This window comes from Meles meles, chromosome 7, assembly GCF_922984935.1.
Source record: "Meles meles chromosome 7, mMelMel3.1 paternal haplotype, whole genome shotgun sequence".
NCBI classification, from domain to species: Eukaryota; Metazoa; Chordata; class Mammalia; order Carnivora; family Mustelidae; genus Meles; species Meles meles.
Genome location: NC_060072.1, coordinates 14,137,513 through 14,152,001, shown reverse-complemented (window position 1 = coordinate 14,152,001; position 14,489 = coordinate 14,137,513). Strand labels below are relative to the sequence as shown.

Sequence of the window (14,489 nt, the reverse complement as noted above, 5' to 3'; positions counted from 1 at the left end):
TCCCCCCTTTCCTTGACCTCTGTTTTGCCACCTGTTAACAGTGCAGGGTTGGGCTTAGTGCCCCTAAGAGCCCTTCCAGCTCAGGCATTTCAGGATTCTAAGTGCCCTGGGACATGTGTGTTGTTACTTCTAAGCAAAAGCTGCTCTGGGCGCTGGAAAGAGGTACTTGTGTTTGACTTAGCACAGAGGACTCACTCTGGTACTCACTCACCCTGAATGGCTCAGCAGCTGCTCCATCACTCCACATTTGTAATCACCCCCTATGTTTAGCACCCTGTGCCAGGAGCATGGAGGCCACGAGGAAGACGGGGTTCCTATGTTAAGGAAGTATAGTCAGGTCAGGAGAGAAGACCCAAGACACATGTGCATGACTACTCAGAAGTTCAATATAGGGTATGCTCAGGTCCAAGTGGACTGCCAGTCCTTTTACTCACTGCCCATACTTGCATCCCCAGAAACTAGAGCAGGACTTGGCTCATAACAGGGACGTGGTGGATGTTTATCCATCTAATGGAGAAATGATGTTGAGACCCTACTGGCCTGAAAACTCCCCAGAGGAGACAAGGCTTGACACCCAGGTACCACCCACAGCTCATGGGTGGTACCCAACCATCCTGGAGGCAGACTTCCAGGCCTCATTATTCCTGCAACCTGAGGCCTGAGGTTTGATGTACTACATTTGTGGAACCTGTTGCTTTGGATTCAACTTTGGAAACTCCCACAGCCTTCTGGTTATGTAATGTCCGGAGTCAGCCCTGGCTAGGTGCCCTTGGCTGCCCAAGCCTGGTCATGGGACCAGCTTATGTCTTCAGACAGCCATGGGGAGAGAAGAGTGTGGAGGGGAGAACCAAGAAGATCAACAAAAACCAAAGAAACCCCTACTGTATGCCCCCCCACCCCCGCAGCCTGCAAGCAAAAATGCCAAAGCATGTTAGACAAAGCAGGGTTTCAGGCAATACTCCCTTCCCACTCTGGAACAACTCATCACATTATGGACACTCTGGCCAGCAAATCTGAGGAAACAGCTGGGAGACAGTGGTTCCTAAGCTTGCCTAGCTTCCCTCTTCCTTCCGGGCCTGGAGACCAGGGTGATCAGAATGTCCCATTCCCCACTCACTGGTGTTAGGCCAGCCTCTGGTAGAGAGGTGTCCGGAGGCCAAATTACATCTGTTCACCCATCAGCTTCAAAGCACACACACACACACACACACACACACACACACACGCATGCACTCCCAGGCTGTTGGCATCACACTATCCATTCACTGTCCTTTACCCGGACTCATGCAACCAGGGTGCTGGGCACTGGGAAGTAAAATTCCTTGTTTTACTCTGACACAGGTTCAAAGGGGGAAATGACTTGCCCAGTCATGCATTTAATTAAAGACAGATCTCATTCCCAAGCTAAGGTGCTGGGATTCCTTCCCAATCCTGTGTGTTCTTTACATGGCTCCCCAAATTTCCCCACCATCTTGCTTTGATCATCAAACACTATGTAATGCCATTTATTAACTCTTCCCCTCCTACAGCCCAGTATTAGATAACTCATAGAAGGGTCATTGCCCTTCTGTCCTGAGAGGCTCCTGAATTCTGCTGTTCTCAGGGAGCAGTTTGCTAATCAGGTATGGGGTATAGGGATTGGAGTAGTTTGTCTAACCATCCCCCTCCCTTCCTTCTCTCTCTCTGTGCTAGGAGAGAGCTCTCTTCTCTCAAAGAAGCACTCTTCTTCTCACTCAGCACTGTGCTTCAGGCTACCAGGATAAAATTTTAGGATAGCAGGTTAATATTTATTATATTTGTTATAATGAATATGAGACTCTATTCAAGTGACATATACTGAGCATTTACTGTGTATCAGGCATTCTGCTAACCCTTTGTGTGGAACAGTCCTCATAACAACCCTATGAAGTAGATATACATTATCCTCTATTTTACAGGTGAGGCAGCCCCAGACTTGGAAAGGTCATGTAACAGTCAAGTTCATAGGACTAGAAAGTGGCAGACGCCAGGGAAGCTATAGAGACTTTGCCAACAGGGAGATTACAGAGCAGTGGAGCTGCAGGCTGATTCATCATTCCTGCCCCCTTGGGGGCCCGCCACCCCATCTGTATGTAGTTTCCCCAGGGAACAAAAAGAGGTTAGATTGCATTTGTCCGTTTGTCATCCAGCAGTGTAGCTCTTGACTTGCAACATCCTGCAAAGGGTGCATTGAAAACTCTTTGTAGGAGGGAAGGAGGAGAGGCCAGAGAGGGGAGCCTGCGTGAGTTTTGGCACTGGTCCCTGGGTGGCTTTGTTCTGGTGGATTAGAGAGTCTACCCCAGAGAGTCAGACGGGTGAGCAAGGGCTCTCTTAGAGCAGAACTAAAGGAGCTTGGAGGACGTGAGAATTTGAGCCGCCCTGTCTCACCTCTCTCTTCTGTCTCAGAGTTCCCACCTCCTCCCCTCGAACTTCTCACCCAGATGAAAGGCGGGCAGACCCTCTCCCATATGCTAATTCCAGAATGTCTGGTACACATTACAGGCCTATCTTGAGTGTGCAGAGACCCACAGGTGTGTGTGTGGGGGAGATGTACCAATGTTAAGGGAGCTTATTGCAAAATCAAACTTGGAGATAGCTGGAGCGGTTGCCAGAATTGGTCACTCTAATCTATCGGGACCTTATCTCCGGTCAGGACCATGAGAAAGCCGTGGGCTCTGCCGGGAGCTGCATTTTATGCTGCCAGGCAAACGTGGCAGGGGACAACACGTGGGGAACATTATGTCCCAGCTGGCCCTGGACTGGGTGGGGGGAGATCCATGGGAAGGCCCACTGGTCATGTGCTTTGCATGTCCTGACTCTGGGCAGGACAGATTTGCTGGGCAATTGGAATGCTTGGCCCCTGGGGACTTCCTTCCTTCAGTGGTTTGTCTAATCAAATGAGCACTATTGCAAGGTCTCGCCTTTGAAGCTCCAGCTGGAAGCCTCTCTGCCCTCCAGCTCAAGGGAGCCATTCTCCTCCTTCTCAATGCCTGTAACTCTTTCTGGTCTGGGTATCTCGGCTAGCCCTCAACAGAGATGGCCTGCGTTCTCACATGCACTGCTTCCCCTGCTAGACAGCCCATTCTATAAGAGAAAGACTTCTCTCTTATAAGAAAGACTTTGGTTGCCCTTGGTATCTTAGTCAAGTATCTAATGTCTCTGAAACTCAGTTGCTTGGTCTGTAAATGAGAATAAAGTTGCGGGTTTAAAGGAGTTCATGGTGTAAAGCAGCATTTAGCACAGCTCATCTCCAGGCACACCGGACATATTTGACATGACGGTGACATTTCCTGCTGAATGCAGAGTGAAACCCGGGCACTCCACAAGAAATATTCAAAGCCCCCAGATTCAGAAATTTCTTTCTTACATTATTTGGTCCTTCACCCCAGGGAAACTAACTTCTTCGAACTTTTGTGCACATACTACCAAGATGGGACGTCCAGAGGCTTATAGAGTCCAATGTGCTGTGTGTCTACACATGACAGAACTTTATTCAGCCTTAAAAAAGAAGGACATCCTGTCATTTGTGACAACATGGATGAGCCTGGAAGATATTATGCTAAGTGAAATAAGCCAGACACAAAAAGACAAATACAGCATAAGGTCACTTTTATGTGGAATCTAAAAAAAAGTTGAACTTCTCACAGAAGCAGAGTAGAATGATGGTCACGAGAGGCTGGGAGGTGGTGGAAATGGGGAGATGTTGGTCAGAGGGTAAAAATTCTCAGTTCTACAGAACTAGGATGAGTAAAGTCTGGAGATTTAATGCATGGCATAGTGACTATAATTAATAATACCATACTGAAGACAAGAAATTTGCTAAGGAGAATCACACACACACACACACACACACACACAAGGTAACTCTGGGAGGGATGGTTGTGTGAATTCTCTTGATTATGGTGACCATTTCACAATGTAACAGGTATCAAAACATCATGTTGTTACACTCTAAACATACACATTTTTATTTGTCAGTCTCACTTCAATAAGCTGGAGAGGGAGAGAGAGAGAGAACACAACCCACTTAGTTTGAAGTTCAAACCCAGCTTTAAGTCCCTGCATTAAGAGATAAGGTTGGGCAAAGAGATGGAGAAAGAAGAGGGCTAAACCTTCCCCTCTGCTGAAATGAATTCCAGTAGAACTAGTTTTAAGATAACTTTTACTGAATGTTGCATACCATGTACTACTCTAAGTCACTTAATTCTCAAAAACACCTTATGAAGTAAATACTTTGCCCCATTTTATGAATGAAGAAACTGAGACCCAAGGAGCTTCAGTGGCTGATAAGTGGCGGAGACAAGGTTCAGACCGGCTGGTTGTTTCCAGAACCTGAGCTGACCATTAATCCTCCAATGCTTTGACTGGATTAGGTTACCTTTAATGTCTTTTCCAATTCTGAGAGTTTATGATTCTCTGATGTTGGGGCATTACAAACCTATCATGACCCTCCTAAATTTGTCAAACCAATTCTCAGTCTATGAATATAGACCTAATGATACTTATAGGGTTGATATTTAGGTCAAGATGGGATTATTATAAAGAAAAGATAACAAAATGAGTACAATCTGCCTTTACCATATGGTTAAATTCAGAAGTGACCCTAAAAAAGACAGCACTATGCTTGTCAGACCTTATTGTTCACAATGCATAAACATTTCGATTCTGCATGCAAGTGCTACAAGCCATGCTGAAATCAAGATGCCTTCAAATTCAAAAGGAATGAGAACCCAACTGGGCAGCTTAAGTCACTGGATCCTAGACAGGGCCTTGGTCCTCACTCATGAAGCAGAGAGGACATGAAAGGGAAAGACTGACAAGGTTGTACTGAGGCTCTAATGGTCTGGGTGTGAAAGACCTTGAGTGAGGATCAAGTTGAAACATTTGCCAGGAACTCAAGGAACAGCCAGGCAGAGGAGAAGCTGCTAGACACAGGAGGGAGTGTGGAGAATGTTTTTTGAAGGCCACACTTGATGGCACACACAGAGCAGTGCTCTTAAGCATGGTTCCTGTTAAAGCCAGAGAGGCACCATCCATCACTGAGGAAGTGGGGGGTACGATGTGATCTGCCCCTGCTCCCCTGCGGCATAATTGAAAACCGAGTGTGGACAGCAATTCTCACAGTGCTTAGCTGCGTTTCCTCATTCAGCTGTTGAGTCTCTCGGGAGAAAAGGGTTAAAAGAGAGGCCAGGTAAATTAAAACCATCTGCACTGATTGGTTGCACACAATTAGAACAGCATTCCCCTTAAAAAGGCAGAGGCTCCCGAACTCTGTGGGTCCAACAGACCCTTTATAATGGTGGAGGTCCTTGTGGACTATCTACCCCCACCAGCCAGTCCCACTTAAAACAAAATAAGGAGAAAACCCAGATCTTAGTGCAAATGGGAGGCACTTAGATGGGACACCAGTGAGGTGATGTCTGGCTTTTTATTAATTACTGTAAGTAAATTAATAATGCATGCCAGGAACTAAGGGAGAGACATTGTCCTGTTGTAAACCCTTGGAGACCACCAGCCATCCTGGGCCCATGTGCTCTGAGAACCAGGGGGATAATGGGATTGGGCCACAACTTGGAGCCCCCTCCTACCTTCGCCAGCTCACATAGTTAATGACGTTTTCTCAACAGATCTGAACCCATGTGAGACTCGTGGTTTTCATCTGGAATCACCAAGTGGGGTCAGCCTCGTTATGGTCACAGCAGTGGTTCTGACCACATGCAGATAAAGGAGGCACAATAGCCATACATAGCATTTGGCTGTACCAGAGGCCCTTGGGCATGAACTTGTGAAGCCACAGTGAGAGACAGCACAGGTTGGACTCTGGAGAAGATTCTCCTGCTTGGAATCCTACCTCTGCCATTTGCCAACCATATGGCCTTAGATAAGCCACTTTACCTGTCTGGGGCTCAGGCTCCTCATCTATTAAAAGGACATAAATAGTTCCTGTCTCACGGGGCTATCATGGGAATGAGGTGGGTGAATATTAGAAGAGGATTTCTCAACTTTGGTACTGCTGATATTTGGGGCCAGATAATTTCCTTGCTTTGGGGGCTGTCCCGTGCATCAGAGGGTATTTAAGAGCATCTCTAGCCTCTTCCCACAGATGTGAGTAGCAACCACCACTCCCTCCCACCTGTAACGATCAAAAATGTCTCTGGATATGGCCAAATGTCTCCGGGGGTGGGGGTAAAACTGCCTCCAGTTGAGAACCACTATGTTAGATTATGTTACAGATAAAAATGGCCAAGTATCAGCATTTTCATACAGTGCAACTTAGTAATTATAAAGTATTTAGTTAAAAATCTAGAATTTTTGTGTATGTGTTATATGCTTATCTGGGGTAAAGGAACCCAGTGCTTTCAACAGATGCTCAGAAAAATAAAAGCATGGAGAATCCTGGCCTGAGTTCAAACTTCCATCAACCAAACAGAATTTATGAGTCTTGTCTGTAAAATGGGTACAATAATACCTACTTCCTTGGGTTCTTGGGAGGATACAGTGAGGGGAATGTAAGTGGAATGCTTTTACATACTGAGAAATGTCCCAGAGATGTCATTAGAATGCTGGCCAGCTGCCTCCTTGGAACGTGGGGGCTGAGGTTGGTGAGGGAGGCAGGACCCCTTTCACAGCAAATTCTTTGGATCTCTGAAAAGGTGTTGGGATATGACGGGAGTATATATATGGTGCAGTGTTGTGGAGATGCTGGAATGAGCAATGTGACTGGCTGGATGGGAAGGTTTTTCTGGAAAGGCAAACCTTTCCAGTGGCTCAGACAAAAGGTGAATAGGTGGCTTTATCTGGAGTGAAGGCCCTGGGGTGGTTAGGTCAGTGACTGGATCGGATCCCCACAGAACAAATGCCAGCAAGCTTTCGGAGCCCTGGTCCTCTCTCATGACATTCCTTTTCCCACAGATGTACCGAGGCTTCACCAAGATGCCCCACGTGCAGTATATCCACACAGAAGCTTCGGAAAGTCTCTGTGGCCTGAAGCTAGAAGTCAACAAGTACCAGTACCTGCTGACAGGTAATGGCCAAATCTAGCATCTAGGCCAGGGTTTGGCCAAGGCCCACCAGTCCTTTGCTTCAGAAGGATAGAGAAGCAGCAGTTGACCCAGACGTGTCCTTAGGACCTTGGCCACCCACACAGTGAATTGTAAGGAGTGTTGTGTAGAGTGCATCTCGCTTGGCTTGTGGTGGGAACTTGAGGCTCTACATGGAGACTGGGTTTTAGTTTTAGCTCCACCACCGACCCCGCTGAGGAAATGTAGTTTTGTCTAATTTTTCAGTTTCTCAGCTTTATTATATTATATAAATAAACAGGGATTGCTAGTACCTCACAGTCAATCTGTTTATTGGGTCTGTCTTTGAAAGTTGCCCACCTTTAGGCAGTCAATGTGGGAAAGGAAAAAAAAAGGTCAAAACCAAGCAACCACTGATAAGGGAAGGGACAAATTGACCTTAGTCCTAGCTCTAGCACTTCACGGGTTTAAGACCTTTTGCAAATCACTTAACCTCTCTGAGCTTCGTTTCTGCCACCTGGAAAAAGGGGACACAGTTTGGTGTTGGGCAGGGTGAAACAAAATCATAGGATTAGAAAGTACTTAGCACAGTACCTGGTCTAAGGTGGGTACTCAGGGGGTGAGAATTCTTTCGTGGCTGGGCTCTGGACAAAACAACTCTCCTCTTGTCCTCTTTCCTCCTCTAGGCCGTGTCTATGATGGTAAGATGTACACAGGACTGTGCAACTTTGTGGAGAGGTGGGACCAGCTCACCCTTTCGCAGCGCAAGGGGCTCAACTACCGGTATCACCTGGGCTGTAACTGCAAGGTAAGCCCTGGAGAGGGCAGGCAGGGGTAGTGCTGGCTCACAGCCCCAGAAACATCAGTTCCTGCGGTACTGGGCACTGGGCCCTTGTGCTGAGAAGGGCATGCATGTCGGGCCAGGGCAGAAGGGCAGGTCTGAACAGGGGTGGTGAGGAATGTTGCGCCCAGGCTGAGCAATGAAGAAAGCGGGGGAAGAATGCCTTTCTGCTGTCATCTGCTGCCACCATGCAGCCCACTTCGCAGCTCCTGGGTCACAAGGACTCTTCAGCATCCCTGTGGTTCAAGGTTGTGGCAGGTGCAAGACCCTTATGCTGACAGGTCCTGTTGAGCAGTCTCAAGTGGGCTCACCAGGGAAGTTGCCTCATTGGTGGCCCCTGCCACAGGTGGGCAAGCTGGCACAGGACCGCTGATACCAAATACCTCAGGACATCACTCTTCAGTCAGGCCTAATTCCTTGACTCAAGCACAAGGCCATGGCACACAGCCTTCCTGCTGTGGGAGGGAGCTACACTGTTCTCTCACTAATTTTCACAACTCTGTGTGGTTTTAATTACTACTATGCTCATTTTGCAGATGAGAAAATAAAGGCTCAGAGAGCTCAAGTAACTAGCCCCAGGTCACACAACTCACTGAGTCTGGTTTCTCTCCCAGGGCAACTGGATGCCCAAAGTTTTAATCTTTTTAATTCCTCAATTCCCACAACAGCTGAGATCGTTCATCCTTGCCTATTGCCATTGAGAAAGCTCTCTCAAATGTCTAATTCCCGCACTTTTGGGCTCTGTAACCTGGGGCAAGTTACTTAACCTCTCTGAGCTTCTATTTTCTTATCTGTCAAGGGAACTAAATCTGTTATAAGAACTAAAGAGAATAACATAGAAGCACTGGCCAGAATATCTGGTACACAGTGGTGCTTAGAAAGTGTTAGTGAGTGTTACTTCTATTATTTTCACTAAGGGACTGATGTGGCTGGGCTCCACCTACAGTGGTATGCACCTAGACTTGAGGAAGCATCAGAACTGGGTCCACCATGACAGAGCCCACCAACCTTTGGATATTCTCTAATTGCAGATTAAATCCTGCTACTACCTGCCTTGCTTTGTGACCTCCAAGAACGAGTGCCTCTGGACCGACATGCTCTCCAATTTCGGCTACCCTGGCTACCAGTCCAAACACTATGCCTGCATCCGGCAGAAGGGTGGCTACTGCAGCTGGTACCGAGGATGGGCGCCCCCAGACAAAAGCATCATCAATGCCACAGACCCCTGAGCACCAGACCCTGCCCCACCTCACCTCCCTCCCTTCCCGCTGAGCTTCCCTCGGACACTAACTCTTCCCAGATGATGACAATGACATTAGTGCCTGTTTTCTTGCAAATTTAGCACTTCGAACACTTAAGGAAAAGTCTATGCTGTCATATGGAGTTTATTTGGAACCATCCTCCTGGCCCCACACTACCCCTTCTTTTTGGCCTTGACATCACCCATTTCCACGTGGGAACTTTTGGTGCCATGCCAGAAAGAATGAGGAATGTACACTCCTCTTCTTCGTGATAATAAAATCTATTTTTTTAGGAAAACAAAAATCGAAAAACTACCCCATTTGGGCATTGTAACACCTACCCCTCTCTCTTCTTTCCCACCTCACCAACTCCCAGACCCTTCTCCCTTGGACCTTCTCCTCCACCCCAGTACATAAAAGACACAGACGAGGAAGTTGCTGAGAGGTCAACCGTTTCAGGATCAGTCCAGGGCAGCAAGCAGATAGACTCAAGGTACGCAGAAGATCTTATACACCAAGGAGATGCTACTGCATGTCCCAACCAGACTGTGTCTGTCTGTGTCTGCATGTAAGAGTGAGGGAGGGAAGGCAGAGAGGGCAGGAGAAGGTCTGGGAGGGTGCAGCACACACAGTTCCCCCAGGCCAGTGCTGCTGGGGTTGACCAGATGTTTCTGAGTCTGGAGCAAGCAGCCAGGCCAGAATAACAGAACTTTCTTAGTTGTTGAAGACTTAAACATCTGCCTGAGGTCAGGAGGCAATTTGCCTGCCTTGTACAAAAGCTCAGGTGAAAGACTGAGATGAATGTCTTTCCTCTCTCTATCTCCCATAAGACTTCCTCCTGGAAAACTCTTTGGTAGATTTGGCCAGGAGCTTGCCTTTATGTAAATTGGAGGAATACACACACCGTACACTATCCACAGATATAGCCAAGTAGATTTGGTTAGAGAATACTATTTCCAAAGTAGGGTTTAGATCACCTAGGGGGATGTGTTTGTATACACATTTGCATATACCCACACGGGGACATAAGCTAATTTTTTACAGGACACAGAATTCTGTTCAATGCTGTTAAATATGCCAGTAGTATAATCTCTTCTATTTTGTTGTCGTTGCTTGTTTGAAGAAAATCATGACATTCCAAGTTGACTTTTTTTTTTTCATTTTAATTAAAATTTGAAATTCTGAACACCCTTGACATCCCTCTAACTGGGGTCAGCTGACCTCTGTCCCTCTCCTTTTCTCCTGCTTCATGTTTGGGGCCTTCATTTAACTGCCTTACTGGCTTGGCTCAGGTGGGAGATGAGAGTTAGTGTGGGTCAGGGGCCCCAGGCACAAGAGGGAAAGCTGCAAAGTGTCCTGCCTCAGCTAGATGGCCACTTTCCTGGGTTACAAGACAGCCTGCTCTTCTTCCCACAGCTCACTGGTGGGCAAACACCATCTCCTGAGGTCCTTACCTCAAGGGATTAAAATCAGTGGTCACTGGGGAAGCCTGACTCTGCAATCAGCTGTAGGGATTTTGTTGTGTTGTTGTTGTTGTTGTTTTTGAATAAAACTATAATATAAGTTCTCTGATTAAATAAAATTATTTTAAGTTTAAGTATTGAAAGTGAGATGCCAAGTGTAGGTGATAATGTATACTTTACAGAGTTGGGGGTGGTAGGTTGGTAACATTTAACATGATTGCTCTGTCTCTTTTTTCAGATTATGGGTATTTATCCTCCTAGTATTTGTATCTTCAGTTCATTCCACTTTAGGAAACAGAGCTGCCAATTGAAACAGGAGAAAAAAAAAAAGAAGCAGACAACACAGTGTAATGTCTTGCGTGCACAAATACACACATGCACAAATGCCCAGGCAAGGTGTTTGGCAGAACTCCTCAGTGGGAAGGCAGTACAGGCATCTGGCTTCCGTAGGATCCATTTTATTATCTTGTATCTTTCACCTATGGTCATGCCATCTGGCAGGTGGAAAATGGGAGGCTTTGCCTTCTCAATGCAGCAGTATAAGCAAAAGGAGCTGAGGTCAGCAGGCCAGAGGTTCTTAAGAAGTAAGCCCCAGCCTTGGTGTTCTGAGAATTTCTTGATTTCAACCTCAAAGTCTTCTAAGGTGGAACCCCTGGTCCAACTCACACAAGTGCCCTCCCACAAATGGACAACAGCATCCCCTCTATGAAGCATCGGTGATTCTTGGTCCCTGGTGGGGCCACCTCCACTCACACAAGGCGGGACCTGGGGTGAGGCCTGAGCATGAGTCATCTGAAGCTTCCCTGCAGAAATGTTGTGGAACCACAGTTCCATCTGTCAGGCCCTGGCAAAGAGACAGCAGGTCCTGGGCAAAGAAAGGTCCTTTGCAAAGCGATATTGGCAGAGGGCGGTTTTTGAGCTTTCTATAAGCTATAGCTTTGTTTATTTCACCTGTTCACTTACTGTATAATTTAAAGTCATTTATGTAGTTGAGACACTTCCGTATTTCAATCATATCGTGAACGTTTTATTTTGCTAAATCTTGTGTCATGTGTAGGCTTTAATATGTGTACATTGTGTTTAAGAGAAAAAAAATGGAACCCACATGCCGCCATTTTCCTGAATCAAATTCTACAGTGGAAATGAGGGTAAAATACTTCTACTGTGCAGGCAGCTCGACTGGCGAACTGGAGAAATGAGAAGGAACTAGCACTTGAGATTCATCTGTCCTCCTCCCTTTATTGGCATCCCAGTGCTTTCTGGAATAGCAAGAAGTTTTCTCTTGAAAATAGCAAGTACATTCATGTCCTTGCTCTGTATCAACTGGCACTGGGCAGTCTGCTGGTCAGTCCCATTCTTCTTCCCCTTGATCTTTGACCACCCAATTGGGAAGCCATGATTTCTCCTGAAAATCCAGAGCTATGGGAGCTGTGATTCCAAGACCTCTTGGCCTCATCTGGCCATCTCTTCTGCCTCCCTATCCACCTATCTAGAAAGCACTATACCCAGCCTCTCTCCTCTCAGACCTGTGCTCCATGTGGCTGGGTAGATAATACTGGAGACTTGTCCTTTACTGTCACCCAGCTCCAGACCTACATCATGGCAGTTTAGGTATAGTCCATGAGTACCAATTTTCATATGATGGTTCTTGAACAATTTAAGAAACAATTGGAACAACTCTGTCTCAGAGACACTGTGGCCCCCTGGGAGACAGTACCCTCCCCTGCCCTGGCCTTTCATCTTGTGTTTGATGGTCGCCAACATGGATTACCCCAAGATGGCACCGTGGCTCCTGGCTGCCGAAAGTAAAAATATCACTACAAAAATTTCACACAAGGAAAACACTTTAAAAATCCGATGACAGATGCAAACCAAAATGTGGGAGTGTAGGGGAGATGGATATCAACAGCCTCCAAATTGGCTCTTGGGAGGTGTGAGGAGAGGAAGAACTTAAAGACCAGTTCCTGCTTTGAGGGGAGGGCTTCATAGATTCTCCCAGGCCCACACCTTTCCCTTTAGCCAGTCTGCTGTCCTGAGACCCAGAAGTGATGGAGAGAAACCAACCAGAGAAAACCCTGTCTGGAAGGAATGTATTTGTTGCTAAATTTTGTAGCACTGTTTACAGTTTTCCTCCATGTTATTTATGAATTTTATATTCCGTGAATGTATATTGTCTGTAATGTTGCATAATGTTCACTTTTTATAGTGTGTCCTTTATTCTAAACAGTAAAATGGTTTTATTTCTATCACACACCTGCAGTCTCTTGCCTCCTTATATCCTGACCACCACTGGGAGTAATATAGACAGTAGAGGGCCCCTCCATTCATTTACTTCAACAGCCTGGGCCACCATGCTCTAGTCCTTTCCCAAGGCTGGAACAATTTCAAGAGTGGCATTGTAGATTTCCCTCTGACTGCTAATTCTGGCCTGAGCTTTCTCCCTGATTCCACAGTCAAGGTTCTCCATAGCTCTACAGAATCTGGATCTCTATCTAATTAACTATTAGTAACCAGTATAGGTATTCCCAGACCAGACATGGCTTTCCCCATTTTCTTCCTAAGAATCTCACACCATGGAAGTGAGAGGGGAAGGCTGAAAATGTCAGTGTCTGATGCCAAATGCCTGCCTGAAATTCCAAGTGTGGCTCAGCCTAGTAGGGAATGCCAGGAAATCAAGAGGTCCCACTAACTGATGAGTTCCTCCCAGAGCTTACAGCTAGATCTATTATCCTCAATGGGCTGGGTTGGCTCCAGACCCCTCACCCAACTTTCATTCCATTGTTGACAATGTTCCAGGGTATAATGCCCCTATTTTAAGCTACTCAACTTATATCATCTATCGAATGTCAGGCATAGCACTCTATACACATGAATACATTAAACTTCAAAAACCCAATGAGGTTGCCCAACTGTCCTCCATAGTTTCCAGATGAGGAACCCAAGTCTCGAGTTAATTCATTGCTCAAGACTTAGTACACTGGCAGTCTAGGATTCAAACTCATTCTGGCTTGATGATAAACCTTGACTTTTCTCTACTGTGTTCATGCTTTGTTGGAATATGCCAGGTTCCACAAATCTTCATATTCTAAGCAGCGCATCCTGGATTCTAAGACTCTTACCAGATCAGATATAAGGGAAAGATAATCAATGGAAACCTCTTTACTTGTTTTGACTGCTCCTCCTCAGAGCTTGCATTCTTACCCATCGGTGCCTCCAAACAGAATCGTCCAGGTCAGCAGCCTGAGTTTGGGATTCTAAATCCAGGCCACAGTCCCCATCTAGGACATTTGGATACTATGTTAACTACCCTGTTACCCAAGATTCACATTCCTCACGAGGCAAGCATGGGTCCATGGCCCAGCATTCCTTTGACCAGCTTAAGAAGACCACCAACCACACAAGCACACACATCACAGGCTATCTCCAGCTGCACAGAACTCTTCTGCCCAACTTCTTCTGGCTGTGGGATGGAGAACTCTCCACCCTATTCAGAAAGATATTAACCTTCCCACCCAGCTGTCCTCCAAATGAGAGGCTCTACCATGTGCTCCAAGCTAAGCTCTAACCATTTCCCAGAGACAACCTCAGGTACATCCAAAAGTCAAAATGCAAAGAGAACATACATAGAAGCTGCCCTTCGATGATCAACACCAATAAAATATTACTGTTTTTATTGAGATGAGAGTTGAAACCAGGTTCTGCCCAGGGCTCAAGGGATACAACTTCCAACTTTTGAAACATCTTTTATCTTTATTATAAAACTTTGTCTCCAAAATGCCAGCTCAAGTTGTCCCCAGATTTGCTGAAAATTCCCAATATCCCAAGGAATGCCAACCACCTTTGTCATTTACCCTGCTACCTGAAACTTCACCTAAAGTGTTGATTCTTTCCCTAGGAAAACCAGGCA

The 14,489-nt window shown here is 46.3% G+C and overlaps 2 protein-coding genes across 3 annotated transcripts in view; one reads left to right on the top strand and one right to left on the bottom strand.

Moving 5' to 3' along the window:
• TIMP3 (TIMP metallopeptidase inhibitor 3) overlaps positions 1-12,833 on the top strand; it is a 57,010-nt gene extending 44,177 nt beyond the window's left edge. Inside the window, exons 3-5 of the mRNA XM_046011484.1 lie at positions 6,931-7,042; positions 7,724-7,845; positions 8,910-12,833. Of these exons, the coding sequence (XP_045867440.1) occupies positions 6,931-7,042; positions 7,724-7,845; positions 8,910-9,107 (432 nt within the window). The 3' untranslated portion in view covers positions 9,108-12,833. The remainder of the gene's footprint in view (positions 1-6,930; positions 7,043-7,723; positions 7,846-8,909) is intronic.
• The window catches only part of SYN3 (synapsin III), a 462,269-nt gene that overhangs the window by 289,555 nt on the left and 158,225 nt on the right, over positions 1-14,489 (bottom strand). The window lies entirely within an intron of this gene.